Source organism: Rhineura floridana, chromosome 6 (genome assembly GCF_030035675.1).
Source record: "Rhineura floridana isolate rRhiFlo1 chromosome 6, rRhiFlo1.hap2, whole genome shotgun sequence".
In the NCBI taxonomy this organism is placed as follows: domain Eukaryota; kingdom Metazoa; phylum Chordata; class Lepidosauria; order Squamata; family Rhineuridae; genus Rhineura; species Rhineura floridana.
Window position 1 is genome coordinate 91,221,203 of NC_084485.1, and position 20,759 is coordinate 91,241,961.

A 20,759-nucleotide genomic window follows, 5' to 3' on the forward strand; every position below is an offset into this window, starting at 1 on the left:
GAACTGTAGAGCTAGGATGAGCTTGAACATTAGTCTAACCACTTATACTGGTTTGGGGAACCCATCCCCTCCAGAAGTTGTTGGACTACAACTCCGATCAGTCCCAGCCAGCATGATCAATGGCCAGGGATTATGGAAGTTGAAGTCTGACAGTCTTTGGAAGACCACAGGTAAGTAAGTCAGGAACCTTTTAACTGGATACTCACCCACACACCAGAGATTAATGTCACAAACAAAGTGATACTTTGAGCTGTGTGGATTTGCTTTAAATTCCTTGCCTCACAGGCAACTCTGGCACATGCCCCACTTTATGGACAGTTTCATCTTATGGCAGCCTGTATACAAACATATTGGGAACCACTGCCAGAGTCATAGGATGGTAGCACTGGAACAGCCACGCCAGTCTGTGCACGCTCCCAGTGTAACTCGAGCAACTCCACTAGCCATGAAAAGTCTTCAGGGTGCTCAAGAAAATATGAGCCAACTCTTAGCCCCTTGCATTTCCTGCTGGTAACATACTACAATTTATGCAAATACTAATTCGTTAGCAGATGTATTATAATACTAGCAGTACAATGGATTTTTTTAAAGATCCTACAGCCTTGTAATATGTAAATTTCCCCTTCACTCCACTTGGAACATCAATTTGAGTCCATGCAGCAATTCAAACCTATGTTTTATAATAATCCTTTGACATACACTCAAATTTGTTAAGTGTTGCCAGGATCAATATATTATCAAATATCCACATATACTGGGGAGGGAAAATAGTTTTACTAAGCCACTGTTGAAGTTGAGCCATCAAGTCATTCTTTTCCCCAACAGAGAAATTAATAATTTCAAATCTTTAGCCAATTATAGCAATGTCATCATTTTGTTAGCAAAACATTACTAAGCCAAACCTATTGTTATTCTTGAATAGGAAACAGATGCTGGTTCACATCCTGTACCTTCACCACTTTAAAATTCCAAAGCAGTCTCTCCATTCAGCAAATCAGTTGAACAATCCTTTCCAGTTTAACATCTGAACAACAGATGCACAAAACATTTTCTGTATAATGTGGAAAGCTTGGAAGGTCTTCTAACTCCTGCTTTCACTGGCAAGAGATCCACTTTATGACAGAAGTCAAACTGGGCAACAAGACAATCAGATTTCTCCTATTGTGAATAGGATTTCTCATACTATAATACATTTTTTTCTGAAAGTTAGAAATAAAGAAATAATACATACCTCAAAAATTTTTTTAATTAGGACTGATTTTTCCCCCACACAAGGATAAGTTAAACTGCCACTGCCCTCAAAACACCAAGTATATGGGACAACACAGCTTTATCTTAATATAAGTTGTCCCTTTAGACCTGTATCAGCCATTCCAAAAATTCCTGAACATAGTTGACATTGGTCACAATTTAAAGTGTAAAGCCAAGTACAAGCCCCTCTCCACTACATCATCCAGATGAATACTGTCCTTCAGGGTCTGCTCAATTCCCTTGCCTGTTCAGATAACTCTGAACTCACTGCAAGTCAATGTGGATCAGGACAACATGCACACATCCATACTAAGTCATGCCAATGCTCCTTTCCCTATTAGGCAGTGTTCTCCCACCCAAATGAGCTCCTCTATAGACAGACATCAGCCATCAACCATTGTATTTCAATATTCCTACATTCTCCTCAATACAAGCATAGGACGAATACCAAATCCACTCACTTCCCAGCCCCAGACATACTTGGCAACTGTTGACTTGCCTTAAACAAGAGTTCTTCCAGCCTGTTAAGCAGCATCTGGATTTGTAGGTCATATGCTACAAAAACCATCTTATCAATTTTTGAAGCACAGAATAGCCCAGACTCTTTCTTCATCCCAAAAGGGAGGGATTCAAAAGCACTGGGGAAGATCTTTCACTAACTAGTGACCTCACTGCTGAAGTTCCTCAATATTCAACATGACTCTTCCATTCAAATGTCAAATCACTCATTCTTGCTAACTCTAGCTCCTCTTTTAATTATGAAATTCTTCTTTGGAAAGTGTGGATGTGCACTACAGTTCCAAAAGAAACTGTTTGCTGTCCTGAACTCCTGCTGGGAGGATAATAAATAAATAATAAATAAAAGAAAAGAAACAGGATAGTGATACTTCTACTGGCCCAACAATTGCTTTTAACAAAGCAGAATGGCTACTTGGTAAGTTTCCCTCAATATTGGAGTGGGGGACCTTTATTCACTTGAGGGTTGCTTTACCTGAGAGGCTGTGATCTAGCAATGGGTGGGGCCACAAACACACCTCTAGGACCCAGACAAACGTTTCATAGTGTATATATACATTACTAAAAATGAAACCATTTGTTTCACTGGATCCTAATCTGACAGTGCAAACTGTAGACAAGGGGAGCCCCATATGGAATGCTAGTGAAGGGAGAGTTTTAGCATTTTGCTCCTCACTGTGGTCCCAGTCTAGATCTGGCCCCCTGTACTGGCAATCTGCATTGCCAATGGACATTCCATTAAAATGAATGGATCCTCTTTTTTGGCAATGCCATTTCCAGGCAGGGGCCAATCAGGACTACAGCAGGCGAAAAGGTTAAAGCCCTCTAGCCCTGTGCTAGGGTCCTGATCAAGTCTGCTTCCCCCACTCTCACCTCTTGCCAGCAATTTGCTGCTCTTCCTTCTCCCTCCTACATCTAGCACAGAACTTTGGGAGAAAGTAGGGCCTAGTAGGGGAGGCCCTGGAAAACAACAGGAAAATTCATCCAGCCTGGGAGCTCCGTACACCTACTCTGCTATTAATCCAAGAGCTTTTAAATAATTTATTTTCCTTAATATTTCTAAGAGTGCTGCTCCTTATACCGCATCTATGTGAGTGTGTCAATTCTGTACCTTTCAACTCTATTAAGAACTTAATTGTCAAAACCCATGAAGAGCCAAGTTGGTGCATATGTCAATAACACGATACAAAAGCAAAAAATACGCAAAGTCCAAAAGTGCTCAGTGTTGTGTTTAGCATTTCTCTTGAGTAGTGAAAAGAATAGCAGCTTAGAAGTGCTGTAAATTAGGAAATGAGATCTTGTGGAACTACAGGTGCTATTAGACTACAGCTCACACTATCAGTGGCCATGCTGCTGAGAATGATGGGGTTTGAGTCCAACAACATCTAAGGACCTCGGGTTCCCCATCACTGCTATACACAGATCATCAGCCTTACCTCTGTTCTGCAACACAAGACAACAAGAACAAAAGTATCTATAGCCACCTCCACAGACCTTGCATAATTGGAAGCTGTCTTAGATACAATCATGGTAGAACATGTGCATTTTGTTTTCAACAAATATTGATTGTATTGCATTTTCAACTGAGGTGTCAGCAGTATGCTGATGATACCCAGCTCTATTTCTCTGTAACATCTGAATCAGGAGAGGCCGTGCAAGCCCTGGACCGCTGCCTGGACTCGGTGGTGGGCTGGATGAGGGCCAGTAAACTGAGTCTGAATCCTAGCAAGACGGAGGTGCTGTGGGTTGGTGGTTCCTGAGTTCGGATAATTGGTCAGTTGCCTGCTTTGGACGGGGTCGTACTCCCTCTGAAAGAGCAGGTCCATAGCTTGGGGGTGCTCCTGGATCCATCTTTGTCGCTAGAGGCCCAGGTGACCTCAGTGGCTAGGAGTGCCTTTTAACAGCTTCGGCTGGTGAAACAGCTGCGGCCGTTTCTGGACTGGGATAGCCTGACCACTGTTGTCCACACACTGATAACCTCTAGGCTGGATTACTGTAATGCACTCTATGTGGGGCTGCCCTTGAGGCTGGTCTGGAAGCTTCAGCTGATGCAAAATGCGGCGGCAAGACTGCTCACTGGAGCAGGGTATCGCCAACATGTCACCCCACTGCTGAAAGAATTGCACTAGCTGCCCATTTACTACTGGGCCAAGTTCAAGGTTCTAATTTTGGCATAGAAAGCCCTATACAGCTCGGGACCAGGATACCTGAGACTGTCTTACCCCTTACATACCCAGCCGATCACTGGGCTCTGCAGGTGAGGGCCTCCTGCAGATACCATCTTATCAGGAGGTTCATTCTGCACAATATAGGTAACGGACCTTTAGTGTGGCGGCACCTACCCTGTGGAACTCCCTCCCTTTTAATATTAGGCAGGAGCCATCTCTGCTATCTCTTGTAAAGAGAAAAATGAGATTCTCAAAATGCTGAAACCTCTACCAACAGTACATTTTGTGTATTACCGCATACACACACTCACAGTCTATATATAAGGCACAGTATAGAGAATTCCCACTCCAGAACAAACAAAAAAAGAGGAGAGAAGAGACTACATTTAAGATGTCCAGTACACTATCCAGGGCTGTGGAGTCGGTATGCCAAACCTTCGACTCCGACTCCTCTATTTTTCTACAGTCTGACTCTGACTCCACCCAAAATTGCTTCTTGTCAATCAAAATTTATTTGGAAGTCAGAGTCGGTACTTTTCTACCGACTCCACCCAAAATTGCTCCCGACTCCGACGCCATGACTCCACAGCCCTGACACTATCCATGAAAAGTTCTTCCATACCCTTATATGTAAAGTGGAAGTTAAGTGATGCACCGCTATGCAGCGTTTTAGAAAGACTGTTGTTTTACAAAGCTTCTTGCATGCTTCGTAACAGTATTATTTACAATATAACTTCTGTTTTCAATTACAGTGCAAGCATGCCAGCCACTCTACATGCAAAATTAAAATGACATCCTGTTACTTTACTGCAGAACAGAATTTAACTTTCACTGAGATTAATGTCAAAGTCAGCTGATTTAACCAGATGTTGTAGTAATCCAATTGTAAGGAACACCCAACTTGCTAGTAAAATTAGGATGCAATCTAATTTAATAAAACCCCAAATTTTTTATATCTTTACAAGGGTATTTTACATTAACTAATGTTCAATTCATTTTAGGAACAAGCAACAGAGACACATTTGTTAAAATGATGAGAGCCAGTATCTTTTGTTGCAATACACTTAGCTTCTACACTTAGCATAAAAAAAGTATGCAAGCATCTGAAACTAGAAGAGGCTTAACTCAAGGCTATAGAATTACTGAAATGCCTTCAGTCTCATTTTTACTGCAGATTTATTGTTTACTGCCAGGAAAATGGTCCCATAGCATAACTGCCCTGATATAGCAGCTCCAGGGAAGTAGTCTTCCAAATTTATTTTAGTGTGATATAACACCTGCATACGGTCTCACATTCACAATAAAAATGGTGGGAAAGCTCTGTGTGAACAGAAGTCCTGTACAGCATAGATCTATACTGGGGGAAAATGCATTTAAATTTTACAGTTATGAATACAGTAATACCTCAGTTAACAAATCCTCCAGGAAAGAAGCTTCTTTTAACACATTTTTGGGTGTTAGGGGGCGCACACTCTGATATAATTGCAGCTGCTGCAGGCAACTCTCTCATGTGCGGTTGGGATGGCACTCCTTGCCAGGTGGTGCAGGTGCCTTTACAGTAAACAGTGCTTCAAGTGTCCTGGAGGCACTGTTTACTGCAAACAAGTCTGCTCCAGTGTAGGGGAGGATGGCAGAGAAAAGACCAAGCACAGAGGGGGTGGCGACTGCCCTTTGCCTGCCTGCTCAAGTGTACGGAGAGGAGAACTGTGCTCAAAGCTTTAGATTGCTATAGCAAGACACTACATGATAAAAGAAAAAAAGGCAAGGTAGGCATCCCTGGATGCATTTTGGAAAAAGCCTTCAAGTGGTCTGTATGTAAGGTTTACCTGACCTGGATGTTTCATTTCAGACACGTATATTGTTAGTTCTGAATAAAACATTTGCTGAAATATGTTCTTCTTTGTGGTGTAGGAACTTATCCCTATTCTTCCCATGTTATTCCTACCTCTGATACCAAAGTTTATGTTAAAGAAGTAATGTTCAGGAATGCATCTACTTCGTTAACTGAGGTATTACTGAACAAACAGAAACTTGCATAACATTTAAGTGCTAACAAGACCAAATCCCATTAAAATGACAACCACAACTAATGCCAAGTTTTACTGGCATTTTCATACAAATACTTGCTAGAATCCTTGAAGAATAAAAATTTTCTGATTGCCATTCCTGTTGCAAAGTAAAAGTTGGAAACATGTCAATATATTCTATAGACCCAGAAAAAGCCATGTTTCTCAATGATTAAATGGGTCTACGTTCTCATATTATACTTCAAAAATCCTTATCACACAAGAGTACTGGAAAACTTGCCTACAGAAATGTCACAAGGCCAGATTACCATGGTATGCCATTCACAACTACAAGCTGAAATTTTAGTTTAAATGCACAACTCTCCGTTCAGATAAAATAGGCAATTATGAGAATTCTAACATCACACATGGTTCAACAAATGTCTCTACCCCATCTTTCCACATACCAAGTAGTACTCTAAGTGGCTAATATTCAAAATACAATAAAAAACCCAAGCAATTACAATAAAAAAATAATAATAAAAGAAGTAGCATGGCAGATGACTAGAACAGTGTCAGCTTAGAATACCAAAGTTAATGGAATATTAGCCTGAACCTAGTGCTGGAAATGAGAGGGGAGGGGGAAGAAGAAACCTTCTACTGGAAAAGAGTAAACACAGAAAAGAAAACACAGAGTTCCACAACTAAGGGGCAGTTGCAGAAAAGCCCTTCTCATGCATTCCAACTAACCTAGAATCCAACCATGTCTGGACGAGGAGAGAAGGCCCTCATTTAGAGCTTCATAGATAATTAACCAGTACTTTAAATTGTGTCTAGAAACATACTGATAACCAGCACAGAAGTGGGTGTAATATGCTCACACAGCCATATTCCTATGAGCATCCTAGCTGCTGCGTTCTGGAACAACTGAAGCTCCAGAAGGCTCCTATTTTATTTATTAAATTTGTATCCTGCCCTTCCCCAGAAGGAGACGACATATGCAGCACATTGCAGATGTTCAGTCTTCCCCAACAGGGTACCCTCCAGATGTCTTGGGTTATGACTCCCATTGTCAAGTTAGGAGCTTGAATAGCCAATCTTAATGTGATCAAGGCATGTGTCACTGTGGATAGCTCCAACTTCTGCAGAAATGGCCTTGGTTGGCATAAAGTTAACATTAACATCCAAGCTTCAAAGGAACTCAGGGTATTTATTTCACAAAAGTTATATACTGCTGGAATGTAAGGACCTCTAAATGGTTTAAACTAAATGTTAAAATTATCAATAAAACAGTTAAAAGCAAGTAATTAAAAGCATTTACAACAGCTACTAACTAAAAAAATTAAAACAGATAAGCATCTATGTGTCTGGATAGCCTTGCCTTAACAAAAAGTTTCAAGCAGGTGCCAAAAGGAATACAACAAAGGTGCCTGACTGATGTCAATAGGCTGGGAGTTCCAAAGACTAGGTGCTGCCACACTTAAAGCAAGATTTCTTACAAGTGCAGACCAAGTTTTATGTGGCACATGTAAGAATGCCTGCGCTGCAGATCGAACTGCTCAAGTAGGTACTTGAGCTGTCCTGAGCTGTTAAGGGCTTTTTTTTATCATTAATTTTTATTCAAATTTTCAAAGACAAAAAACAAAACAAAACACAAACAATAAAATAAAATGTTGACTTCCGATTTGTCGCAGATCAGTTATAGGTCTACAATATATAACAATCCTGTCTCTAAAATTATATTATAAAATCACTTTCCTCCAGTAGTTATCTTAATTAATCATCAAATCTCATAAACATTATTTTATTCTTTCCACAAAAAGTCAAAGAGGTTTCAATTCCTTGAGAGATATATCTTTCAATTTTTCTCCAAATAAACATGTCGCTTAATCCACCTGATTCAAATCTGTTAGGTCCAATAATTTCAATAGCCATTCTTCCATTATCTATATTAATTCCATCTTCAATAATCCTGTTAAGTCCAATAATTTCAGTAGCCATTCTTCCATTATCAGTATCCCATAATAATCTTGTTGTCATAGCCATAGTCCAAATAAACATATCAATTAATCCATCTCGTCAAATCTGTTAGGTCCAATAATTTCCATAACCATTCTTCCATTATCAATATTAATTCCATCTTCCATCTTCAATAGTCCTGTTAAATCCAGTGGTTTCAGTATCCATTCATCCATTATCAGTATCCCATGATGATCTTGCTGTCATAGCCATAGTCATATAACAAGAGTCTGATGGGAATTTCCCCCATCACAAATATGTCCTTGCCATCAATTCTGAATATGTTGCTGAAATATTGTTGTAAAGTCACATCTCTGCTCTTCTTTTTTACAAAATGCACTGGCTCATCTCTTAAGAGTTTTTCCATTGTCACATATTTGTAGTTAATTCCATAGATTTTTTCTATGTCAAGCCCCATCACATCATTCCAGTCAAGAAAATTATCCAAGACATTGATAACTTTATCACTAATATCTTCATTAATTTCTTCGGAGACAATGTTGAATTCCAAACAGTAAACTTTATTTCTAACATCCGTAAACTCCAGATCTTTTTCCAATTCCATATTTGTTCCAGTCTCCAGGGCTTGTATCTTCCCTTTAGTTTTTCTTTTCTCATCTCTAATCCCATCAAACTCCGCTCTCACAGAATCCCCTATTTCTTTAAACTCCTGCGTCATTTTGTTAAATTCAATTTTCATCTCCTGTCTACCCTGTCTCAGGGTTTGTTTCATTATCTCAATCTCACTCATTATTTTCTGAAACATAATTTCTTCCATGGTCTCAGTCACTTCCCTGGTTGCCATTCTTGGAACCACAAAAACAAAAAATTATTTCAGCCACAATTGGGTTAATATTCCAGGCTTGCTGACATCAGTGTCTTATCTCTTATATGTTCAGGAAAACGAAACAAATTTAGTTCCCAACTTCAAACAGTTAGTGGCGTCGTGAACAAGCAGATTCATCAAAATGAAATAGACAAAAAAAAAATAGTCCCAGACATATAATACTCCAAAATTCATAAATCAAATTTATTTATTTTTTCCCCTCCTCGAAATAGAAATCCCTCTTCCATTAGTATCTTTAGAATGCACCTCCAGGCCAGCTTTTTGCAATAAAAACAAAGATAAGCTTTTTTCGATTTCTTTCCTCCTTAATTTCGTGAGTAAAAGAGAAGAGTTATAACTCACCAGATGTTCTTTATAGCTGATTCATTGACAAATCTCTTTTTTGCTGCAACAATTTAAACCAAATAAAAAAAATATATAGAAAGAAGGATGCTTGCCTGTTAAGTTTCGTTTTTCTTTGAAGAAAAGATAAACGTGTCGCTTAGTCAGAAAGAGCTTGATGGAAGTCCGTCCGCATTGCTGCCTGAACTTTCTCTCATAAATTAATGAAATCCAGTCCTCCCAACAAAAACAGGCTTTGTGGTTAATCTCTACGTTTCTCCCTGCCCGGGAGAAAATCTTTACCAGTCAAAAAGAACGTTCTGACTGATTTTAGATCTGAAAAAGCTTCTTCTGAGACGAGAGCTCGACTCAGAGGCAGCACAGGCTAAGCCACCCTTCCCGGAAGTGCTGTTAAGGGCTTTCTATACCAATAACAACATCTTGAACTCGGCCCGGTAACAAATCAGCAACCAGCTCTGAGCACAGGTGTTACAGGCTGATAGGGTCTCACTCCCTATAGCAGCATTCTGCACTAATTGCAGTTTCCAGGTCAGGGGCAAGGGAAGCCCCACAAAGAGTGCATTGCAGTAATCCAGCCTTGAAGTCACCAATGCCTGAACTACTGTGGCCAAGTTCTCCTGGTTCAAGAACGGTCATAGTTGTCTTACCAGGTACAGCTGATAAAAGTATGAGACTACTTGGGCCTCCAGTGACAGAGCTGGATCCAGAAGCAACCCCGGACTGTGTACCTGCTCCTTCAGGGGGAGTACACTCCCAACCAAGGTAGGCAATTGACTAATTCTTGGACACAGGGATCACTCATCCAGTGCCTCTGTCTTGCCAGGATTCAAGCTCAGCTTATTTTTCTTCATCCATCCCACCACTGCATCCAGGCACAGGACCAGGGGCTGCACAGTTATGGAGAAGTAGAGCTCAGCATTATCAGCATACTGATGGTGCCTTGCCCCAAAACTCTTAATGACTGCTCCCAGTGGCTTTAAACAGATATTAAATAGTGTTGTTACCCTGCAGCACCCCAATGCACAATTGCCAGGGGGCCAAAAAACAATCACCCAGTCCTCCTTTCTAGACTTGGCCCTGTAGGTAGGACTGGAACCACCGTAGCATTGTGCCCCCAATTCCCATTCCACAGAGCTAGCCCAGGAGGATACCATGGCCAATGGTATTGAAAGCTGCAGAGATTGAGAAGCAGGATCAAGATCACACTCCCCCTGTCCCGCTCTCTATAGATGTCATCCATCAGGGCAACCAAGACAAACTCAGTTCCATGGCCAGGCCTGAACCCAAATTGGAACTGATCTAGATCATCCGTATCATCCAAGAATGCTTGCAGCTGCCCCACCACTACTCTCTCCACCACCTTCCCCAAGAAGGGGATATTTGCAGCTGGTCAATAGTTATTCCAATCCAAGGGATCTGGGGCTGGTTTCTTTAGGGGTGGCCTCACCACTGCCTCCTTTGAGGCTGCAGAGACCACCCCCTCACACAGTGAAGTATTAACCAAACTCTGGACCCAAGCAGTCAAACCCACTCTGCTAGATTTAATAAGCCAGGATGGATAGGTGTTAGGAGGGCACGTGGTTGGAGATGAGGCTGCATAAGCTGAACCTGATCCCACAACACATCACTGACTCCAACATAGGGTACTTCATCTGAAACTGTAACAGCAGCAGAGTCAGGGTCACTTCAAAGTCAAAAGACTTTATCCTCAAAGTGTGTGGCCTGTTGGTCACAGCAGGTAGTTGAATGCTCCAGAGGCCCCTCCCCCACAGTGGAAGTAAGTAACCTCTGAGCTGTTTGAATTAACTCCGCTGGCCAGATACTGGAGGATGCAATGCAAGCTGCGAAGTGAGTCTTCGTTGCAGCCTGCACTGCCACATGCTAGGCATGTTTGTGTGCACTAACCAGTATTTGGTCAGCTTCATGATGAGACTTGTGAGACTTGTGTCACTTGCACTCTAGTCTTCGTCTGGCCTGCTTCATAGCCCGAACCTCCCCAGAATATCAAGGAGCCACTCAGGCTCACCAATGCCAGAGAGGACACTCTGAAGCAATCATGTCAACCACCTGTTTCATCTCACCATTCCATAGCTAGACCAGGGCTTCGACAGGATTGTCAGTTTTCTCTGCTGGAAAATCCCCCAGATATATTAACATCACAACAATCCTGTCAAGTATGTTAAGCTGAGAGAAACTGATTGGTTGAAAAGACAGCATATTATTTATGTGTATATATATCATCTTTCTACAGAAATACATGAGGCAGCTTACACAAAATTGACACAGTACAAAAAAAGGTAAGAGTAGAACCTTAAAAACAAAACAAGCAAAACCAACAGCAGTTAAAAATAAACAACCATCAGTTTTAATAGCAGATCACACAGACAGGGTATTATGAGACTGTACTCCCCTCCCCTCCTCTAGCTCCAATTTCTCCTGCCAGTCTTAATCAGGATTCTCTCTTAACAAAGATTTCAAACCAGAAACTGAGGCTGCTTACAGTTAGAGGAAACCTCATTAGTGTTAATTGTGGTTACCACTAATGCTGATATAACACAAGCTACTACCAAAGCAGGGCAGGGGGATTCTCATTCAAGCAGAGAGAAGGTATGAGTCTGTGGCCCCTTTGCAATCTTGGAAACATGGTTAAGACACAATCTGCACTGGCTCAACATTCCTTACTAGAAACAATTAATCTAAGCTACATGTTAGCTGATCACAGATGCTGCCTTTATGCAACCTCCTGTACTTGCCTAGCAAAACCTCTGGTGCCATCCCAACTTGTGGAAGAGTTTACAGATATAAGTGTGATGAAAACAGTTTTAACGAATATTCTCTGGCCCGGAAACAAATACTTTGGAATGCAGTGAACACGTTACATCTAAATGTAGGGTAAGTGATTTGATTGCACTTTCAAGACATTCAGAGGCACTTGTTTGCAGGACAGTGTTCATTCAAACCATATAAGTGTTCATCACACTTATATGTTAATCTTCACTTTAGGGAGCTTCAGAACTGAGATAAGATTCCAAGCTGGAATTTCAGCATCTAAACTCTACATTCTAGCCACTGTTACTGGAACTCCTCTGACAAAATTATCAAGTTCCTTTGGTGGAACTCTACTCCTTCCTGAATAGCTGTGACCCTACTATAGATATCATGACCACACCCCTTTGTCAGGAACATGCTCCAGTCTTAAGATATTTCCTCTTCTCTTGGGTTTTGCAATAGCCAGTTTGTTGAGATGTCCAAGTCAGGCAAACTATGGTTAGTCGATATTATTGTTCACCTCCAAACCAAATTAGAAACAATGACTTGAAGTGGGTTTCCAGTTCCCAATAGCAAAACCAAGGTATGACCATGACATCTGAACTATACATATTTACCAACCAACCAAGACTAACTTCTAAGTAAATATGTACAAAAGTGACCTACAAGTGAGGTTTGTACCAAGTTTGTGTTCTTGGTTTAGTTCAGGTGTTATTATAAAGGGACGCAGCCTCAAGCTTTCATTTTTTTAATTGCTGTTCTGTACTGAAGTGTTTACTGTACACCACCTTGGTGCCTTTTAATGAGAAGCAGAATATAAATAGTTTAAATACATAAGCTTCACTTTGTTACAGCATTCATTTGCAAACATAGCAAGATTTCAGTTGAGCAACTATTATTTCCCCCCTAAAGATAGTGCAGAGACAGCAACATCTAATTCCTCTTTCAGCATATTATAAATTGAGAATTCCAGGAACTGTACTAGGTACAGAGAGTAATGAGCAAGATGATGAATACACAGCACCTACATAACTCATGATTATTGGGCTTCCTGTTTATACAAACAAGACCAATTAACATGAAGGGAAGTAACCAAGACTTTGTATCTCCCATCCCCAAAACTAAGGATTTTAAGTCATCTGCATTGAAAGTTATTACATGGGATTATTTCTACAAACACGCTCTTTGAATTAAGAGTACATCAGCTTTAACCTATGGCTGCTTTCACACCGCATTTTATTCCATTATTCTTACAAATTCTTATCTGGTAATTTGCGCATTAAATTTGGTATTTCACATGACATGCAAGCTTGTTCTGGAATTTTAGTGGAATACAGTGCAAGTTTTGCACTAATTTTTGGAATAAATGATAACAGAAAATCTGTTTGCAAGCTTGGGAACCATGAAAATCATGGGAGTTTTGTGCTAGCTGCAGCTGCTCACATGACAACACTGGCTCTCTGGCTGGACGAATGGAGCTGCAGCCAGGACCAGGTAAGTTATTCGACTAGGAAGCGCAGTACCCATGCCGCCGCTAGTCCAGCCGGGTAGTGCTGGCCACGGTGGGAGGCTGAGGGTCTAGCTGCAGTGGCAATGAGTCCTCCTGTCGGCTCACACCGTGGAGAGGTTCCCTCTCGCTGTGGCAGTACCACCGGTAGGGAAAAAAGTTAAGCAGCAGCTGGCAACGAGCTGGGGGGTGGGTCTTCAGTTTGAGCTGTGGAGAAGCTCCCTCCCGCAGTGAAGGTACTGCTGGCTAAGTGGGAAGAAAAAATTCAGCAGCAGCCGGCGACACGGCAGCGGTACTGATGGCCAGGTGGAAAAATGGCAGGGTTCGCAGCAGCTGGTGGCGGGGACCGCCCCCCGAGATAAGTGGTCTGGAGATTGCGTGGCCGCTCACGCTGCATGAAAAATACCCCAAGAAAGAAGGAAAAAGCTGGAGGACGGTGGGGAATTCACGTGGCCGCCACCAAGCCAGAACAAACAAGCAAGCCGGAGCCCATGGGTGAGGAACAAAGGAAGGTCCCCCACTGGCTAGAGATAAAAAATGGCCACTGTTTTGCAACAAAAGGAAAAGGGGCTAACAAAAAGAGGTGAGACAACCGGGGGGGGGGGGGAACCTTCCCATAAAGAAGCCCAGAGGGGAAGGAAAAAGTGAAGGGATTCTTCCACCCCCCAGCAAAAAAGAAGATAAAACAATCAGGTAGGAAAACAGAAAAGTTAAAGAACTCACACCATCAATCAAGTGGGAGAAAGAACTGAGCCACTCATCTTGGACAAGGACAGGAAATGAACTGGGGTTTGCAAGCCAGCAACACCTGCAAACTTCAGTGTATTTCCTGTCCTTGGACACCAGATAACAGACTACTACTCATGTGATGGACTGGCATCCAGGGAAAATCATGGGAGTTTTTCGCTAGCTGCAGCCGCTCACGTGACAAGCATCCCAGCATGCAGTGTGTTCCTGCCCTTTAGGTGTGCTTTTTCTTTTTGCCTGACGAATATTGTACCGGTATGCTAGTGTAGGTGCAGGTAGCAGCAGCAGCAGCATTTCCCCCACAATCCTCTGTGTCCATACAACTTTATATATCTATCTATATATAGATATATATAGACAGTTTTGAAAGCAACAAACAGAACTTCACCCAAGCTTGCTGATGACAATATTTCTTTATAAATAGAACTCTGTGTTTAGATTGGATGGAATAAGAGGAAGATGATATCTTAGAATATCCCTTTTGAGTTTTTTCTTTTTGGTGGCACGGACATTGATAAAGGTTGTCTGTTGTGTTTTGTGGAGCAGATACAGGAGGCGTTCATAGTTGTAATGTTAGAATGTTTCTTTGAAACATTAACTCCTGCTGTAGTGCTTGTTTCAAGGTCTTGATTTTCAGAAGATTCTGCTTAATAATTGTAGAAATAAGGAATATGCTCAGCTGATGTTTCTCTATGTGCCAATTTAGACGTAAAGGGATACTTTCTGGAATAGAAATTGGTTTATAGATCTCAAGGCCTTGTGGGATAATGTTTAAGGTACTATATACTTTAAGATGCTCTACAGTAAGTTGGCATTTTGTAATTTTCTCTTGTAAAAACATTGCATACCTTGGGTTGTTGTTGTGCATTATGGAAAACTTGAATGAAGACTGGATCCTCGTTGGATGCGAGTTGCTTTGGTATACAGATAGACAGTTTTGAAAGCAACAAACAGAACTTCACCCAAGCTATATATGTATATATGTCAGATGCTAAAGGGAGAGGGGATGCATGGCAACAGGATGAGATCTTAGCCCTCCTACACAGTGGGGAACCACAGTGCACGTGTGTATAATAGGTGAGGGACTAAAACAAGACATTGTTCATTGCAGCCATGTGAAAGACATTTGTGTGAAATGCCGGTATATCGGCTGAAAAAGTTACTGTTCCTTAACACAACAGGTACTGCAGTATGAAAGGAATTTTAGAAATTGGGACAGAAGCATTACCATTTTAATCCATCAAATGAACGCAATAAGCCCCATGCCTGAAAGCATCTAATAGTAAAGTTGATTCTTACTACTACTCTGGAGAAAACTGGAAAAAAAAGGTTATTCACCAGTTACAAGCACAGATCTAAGTCTCAAGTTTATCCATTCACAACTTTATACAGCACTTGCAGTGCAATCCTAGCCATGCCTACTCAGGAGGAAGTCCTACTGAATTCAATGGGGTTTACTCCCAGTTAACAGACTAGGATTGTAGCCCCGGCCTAGCCTGTCCTAAGCCCTAGGAAAATAAATGTGTTTGCAGAAGTCATGTTACCAAAGCCAAAGTGGAGAAAATAACACAGCAGGAGGAAGAAAGAACAGGTTCTAGGTTAGAAAGGATGCGTGTAGAGAAAGACCATGTGCATATATGCATATGGGAACACGCTAAAAAAAAAGCAGTACAGTAGGTGCAACAAGAAGAAATCCCACAGTGGGATTTTTAAGATGATTCACAAGGAGCCATAACACACAGATTATTATCATTATTACATTTCTATCCCACCTTTCTTCCAAGGCACTCAAGGTGGTAAGCATGGTTCTCCCCCTCCCCATTTCATCCTCAGAACCACGCTGTGAGGTAGGTTAGACCAAGAGGCAGCCTCATAGCTGAATGGAGATTTGAACCCTGGTCTCTTGGATCCTAGTCTGACACTTTAACAGCTACACAACACTGGCTGAAGACTGACAAGAGAGAATTGAACATAGGTAAAGTTCTTGGCGCCTTCCAAGCGCACTTACTGCCGGATGAGCTTCTGTAAGGTAAAGCCCCCTTCAACAGACACGTGAAATAAGACGCGGAGTCCCCGTGGGAACGACCGCCAAAGGAAGGACGGCAGTTTGGGGTCAACAACAGAACGTGGAAGGGCACTAGAAAGCGGGGGGGGGGTTAGGAATAGAAATAAGAGAATCTCTGGCTATACAAAGAGCCTGAGAGAGAGAAGAAACACTGCAAAAGTGTCTGCTCAAAAGTAAGCCCCACCACGTTCAAATGGGGCTTACTCTCCAGTAACCGGTTGCAGAGGATTGCAGCCTCATCGAGAAACAGGAATTGGGATAGACGCACTGAACGCGGGGAAGACGAGCGAGGGACTACGACAGTGGAAGTACTGGTGCGGACAAACAGAGTCGAGGCAGAAGGCTAAAAGGGAGGCGCGAGAAGGGCTACACGGCTGCAAAGGACGCTCTACGAAGCTACGTGAGAGTTGGAGACGAGTCCCCCGCCGCTCCTCGCGAGAGGAGGCCAGCGCGGTTCCCTGGCTGCCTCCTGCCTCCCCAAGCTAATCATCTCACTCTTATCAAACAAGCAAGTAGTCACCTGCGTTAAGGAAAGATGAGCGGCCATGCTGCTTCCATTATGCACCGACCGGACAGAAAAGAGAGGAAAAAGACACCCAGGAAGGCCCGGCCGACGACGCAGACGTTCGCGGGCTCTGTCCCTCACTCTCTGCCCAACTTCAGCAACTTCCCGAGCCACCCCAACCAGGCCCCGCCCTGAGGCCCGTCCGCTACGCAGGAAACCCGGCGCCGGATCTCTCCCGACAACGCTTCTGGAGCGGAGCCACCTATCAACCGCTAAATTCGGCCTCAGAATACTATACGATCTTCTGGCCCGGATTCTGAGCCAGCCAGCCAGGAAGGGTTCGGATCGGCCTCAGTTGGCTCAGCAGCTACGAAAATGTGGAGTGGAGTATGGGAGGTAGATTTGACAATATTTTCCTGTTGGAGGGTTTGCCATACTCGCGGGCCTGTCCGTGTTTACTCGAGGGTAAATCCCAAAGTTTTCAACACGAGTAAGCATGCTTAGAATTGCAGTCTTACAGATGACTTTGTTTGAGAGAATAGCTAACAGCGCAAACAGCAAGCCACAAATAATTTTCTTTTCTCAATAATAGATCTGCTTAAGCTCAAAATAAATACTGCTGTTCTTCCTCACAGAAACTCTTTCATCTCTTAGTGTGTATATCTTACCTAGCTTTTTTATATTATTTGTTCTCTTTTCTTCCTGCCTCAATATAGATAGCAGTTTTGGAACAACTTTTATATATACTTGCTTGAACTAGTATAAAACGTTTTAACACCTAAAACCCTATGCATATTTACTTAGGAGTAAGACCCACTGAGTTCAGTGGAAGCTGCTTGTGGTTGCAAATGTGTAGGTGCAGGGCGGGGCTTAGTCCAGAAGTTCTTATTTGTCGTTCACCTTGTTTCTTATTTGATTCAAAAGTGCAGATGCGAGCTGAATCACTTCATTGGTTTTAAATATCACCACTCCAAAATACCTTATGAGGCGCTCCAAACCATATGTCCTTTATTAGGAGCTCCAGTTTTAAAAAAATCAGTTTGTCTTCAATGATCCCCCAAAGAAACCTCTATTACTCACATTGAATGCAAAATACAAATACAGTAACCAAACTTTAAATCCTTGGAACAGGAATGGGAAACCTGTGGCACTCCAGATGTTATTAGACTGCAACTCCCATCATCCCTGGCCATTGGCGATGCTGGCCTGGGACAGTGGTAGTCCTGACAATATCTGGAGAACCATAGGGTCTCCACCTGTGCCTTAAAGGGCTGAAAAGCAAATTTTAAAAATAAGACAACTGACTTTTAATTTATTAAAAGGCCATACTAGTGCAGATCAAATTAATACAGCATTCAGCAGGCAGAGAAGGGCCTTGAGACATGTGTTACAAAAAGTGCCCCTATTTTTATCTGTGAAATGCTGGCAAATGTTTGATAGGTCTGCATGTAGGCCCGGAACTTATCTACAGATTCCTTACTTCTTTTGAAACAAATGGAAGTTGCCCAGTAGCAGAAGGTAATACATTCAGGCCCAAAGTTGCCATTTAATGTTCTTACAAATCTTACAAACTTGAATTAATTCCGTATGACCTTCAAGCAATGTGTAACTGTTGGAGGTTTAGCCATTGCTCACACACAGTGCTCAGTAATGTAGTCTGACAGAAATAGAGCATGAAATGATACTACTGAAGAATCAGCAACAGCCAGCCTACTAACAACGGACTGTTTATTTTATCTTCAACAAGCATAAGATTTTATACCTTCTGTTGAGAATGGCTTTTTCTCTCTAAACACACTACTGTATTTATATTAAAAGTGGTTGCTTTTTATATATATAAACACAAAGTTATAAGTGCAGCACATATAACTTTAAAACAACCCTCAAATAAGGGACCTGATATTGAAAAGGGAAAGGATCCCCAATGAATGCTATAGACTCTAAAATTAGGTTACACAGGTGCACACACAAGCAGGGCAGAGAGACACCACTCACTTCCAACATACATCCACTGTCAACACAGTTGGAACAATGTACAGGAAAGACCCAAAGTATTTGTTGGAAACCAGCTATCCTGATGTGCACTCTTAGAGCACAAGTACATACAGCGCAGGAGACCTCCAACTAGATCTTCCAATGGTTTTGTGTTTGCTTTCAAGCAGTTGTAGGGACTCTGAATTTGATTGGACCAGCGGTGCTAGGAGAGGGGATGTTTAACACATTCCTCCTCCCATTTTCCCATCCCTCCAAAAAAACCTGCTGTTACTCCCATCAGGAAGGGGGGGGGGAACACAGGCATTTGTAGATGTATTGTAATAGAAACAAATGGTTCATGAGCCAAGCAATCCTATACTTACCTTATGCTTGATCCAAAGTTATGCCTATGCTACACTGGCAGAACAAAGGCCAAATCCTACATCTTCAGACTGGGCAAAGGAGGAGAAAAACTGTTGTTGTTATGTGCCTTCAAGTCGATTACAACTTATGGCAACCCTATGAATCAGCGACCTCCAGTAGCATCTGTCATGAACCACCCTGTTCAGATCTTGTAAGTTCAGGTCTGTGGCTTCCTTTATGGAATCAATCTATCTCTTGTCTAGTCTTCCTCTGTTTCTACTCCTGTTTTTCCCAGCATAGTTATCTTTTCTAGTGAATCATGTCTTCTCATTATGTATCCAAAGTATGATAACCTTAGTTTCAACATTTTACCTTCAAGTGATAGTTCTGGTTTAATTTGTTCTGACACCCAGTTATTTGTCTTTTTCACAGTCCATGGTATCCGCAAAGCTCTCCTCCAACAACACATTTCAAATGAGTGGATTTTTCTCTTATCCACTTTTTTCACTGTCCAGCTTTCACATCCATACATAGAGATCGGGACTACCATGGTCTGAATGATCCTGAGTTTAGTGTTCAGTGATACATCTTTGCATTTGAGGACTTTTTCTAGTTCTCTCATAGCTGCCCTCCCCAGTCCTAGCCTTCTTCTGATTTCTTGACTATTGTCTCCATTTTGGTTAATGACTGTGCTGAGGTATTGATAATCTTTGACAAGTTCAATGTCCTCATTGTCAACTTTAAAGCTACATAAATCTTCTGTTGTCATTACTTTAGTCTTTTTGACGTTCAGCTGTAGTCCTGCTTTTGTGCTTTACTCTTTAACTTTCATCAGCATTCGCTTTCCATATGATATGTTCTGTGTATAGATTAAACAAATAGGGTGACAAAATACACCCGTCTCACATCCTTTCCAATGGGGAACCAATCAGCTTCTCCATATTCTGTCCATACAGTAGTCTCTTGTCCAGAGTATAGGTTGCGCATCAGGACAATTAGATGCTGTGGCACCCCCATTTCTTTTAAAGCATTCCATAGTTTTTCATGATCTTCTAAAGGCTTTGCTGTAATCTATAAAGCACAGGGTGATTTTCTTCTGAAATTCCTTGGTCTGTTCCATTATCCAACGTATGTTTGTGATATGATCTCTGGTGCCTCTTCCCTTTCTAAATCCAGCTTGGACGTCTGGCATTTCTCGCTCCATATATGGTAAGAGCCTTTGTTGTAGAATCTTGAGCATTACTTTACTTGCATGGGATATTAAGGCAATAATTGGATAATTACTGCATTCCTTGGGATCCCCTTTCTTTGTAATTGGGATGTATATTGAACACTTCCAGTCTGTGGGCCATTGTCTAGTTTTCCATATTTGTTGACAAATATTTGTCAAAATTTGGACAGATTCAGTCTCAGTAACTTGTAGCAACCCTATTGGTATGCCATCTGTTGCTGGTGATTCGTTTCTTCCAAGTATTTTAAGAGCAGCTTTCACCTCACATTCTAAAACTTTCACCTCACCTTCTAAAATTTCTGGTTCTTCATCATACGGTTCCTCCATGAATGAATCTGTCATCCTGGGATCTCTTTTATAGAGTTCTTCAGTGTATTGCTTCCATCTTCCTTTTATTTCATCTTGGTCAGTCAGTGTGTTCCACTGTTGATTATTCAACATCCCTACTC

General features: G+C 41.8%; 1 protein-coding gene across 2 annotated transcripts in view; it reads right to left on the reverse strand.

Moving 5' to 3' along the window:
• Positions 1-17,084, reverse strand: part of EPS15 (epidermal growth factor receptor pathway substrate 15) — a 102,435-nt gene extending 85,351 nt beyond the window's left edge. For both annotated transcript variants that reach the window (XM_061632960.1, XM_061632961.1), the window contains exon 1: positions 16,758-17,084. In XM_061632960.1, the coding sequence (XP_061488944.1) occupies positions 16,758-16,784 (27 nt within the window). In that variant the 5' untranslated portion in view covers positions 16,785-17,084. The remainder of the gene's footprint in view (positions 1-16,757) is intronic.
• Between the last annotated feature and the right edge of the window lie 3,675 nt (positions 17,085-20,759).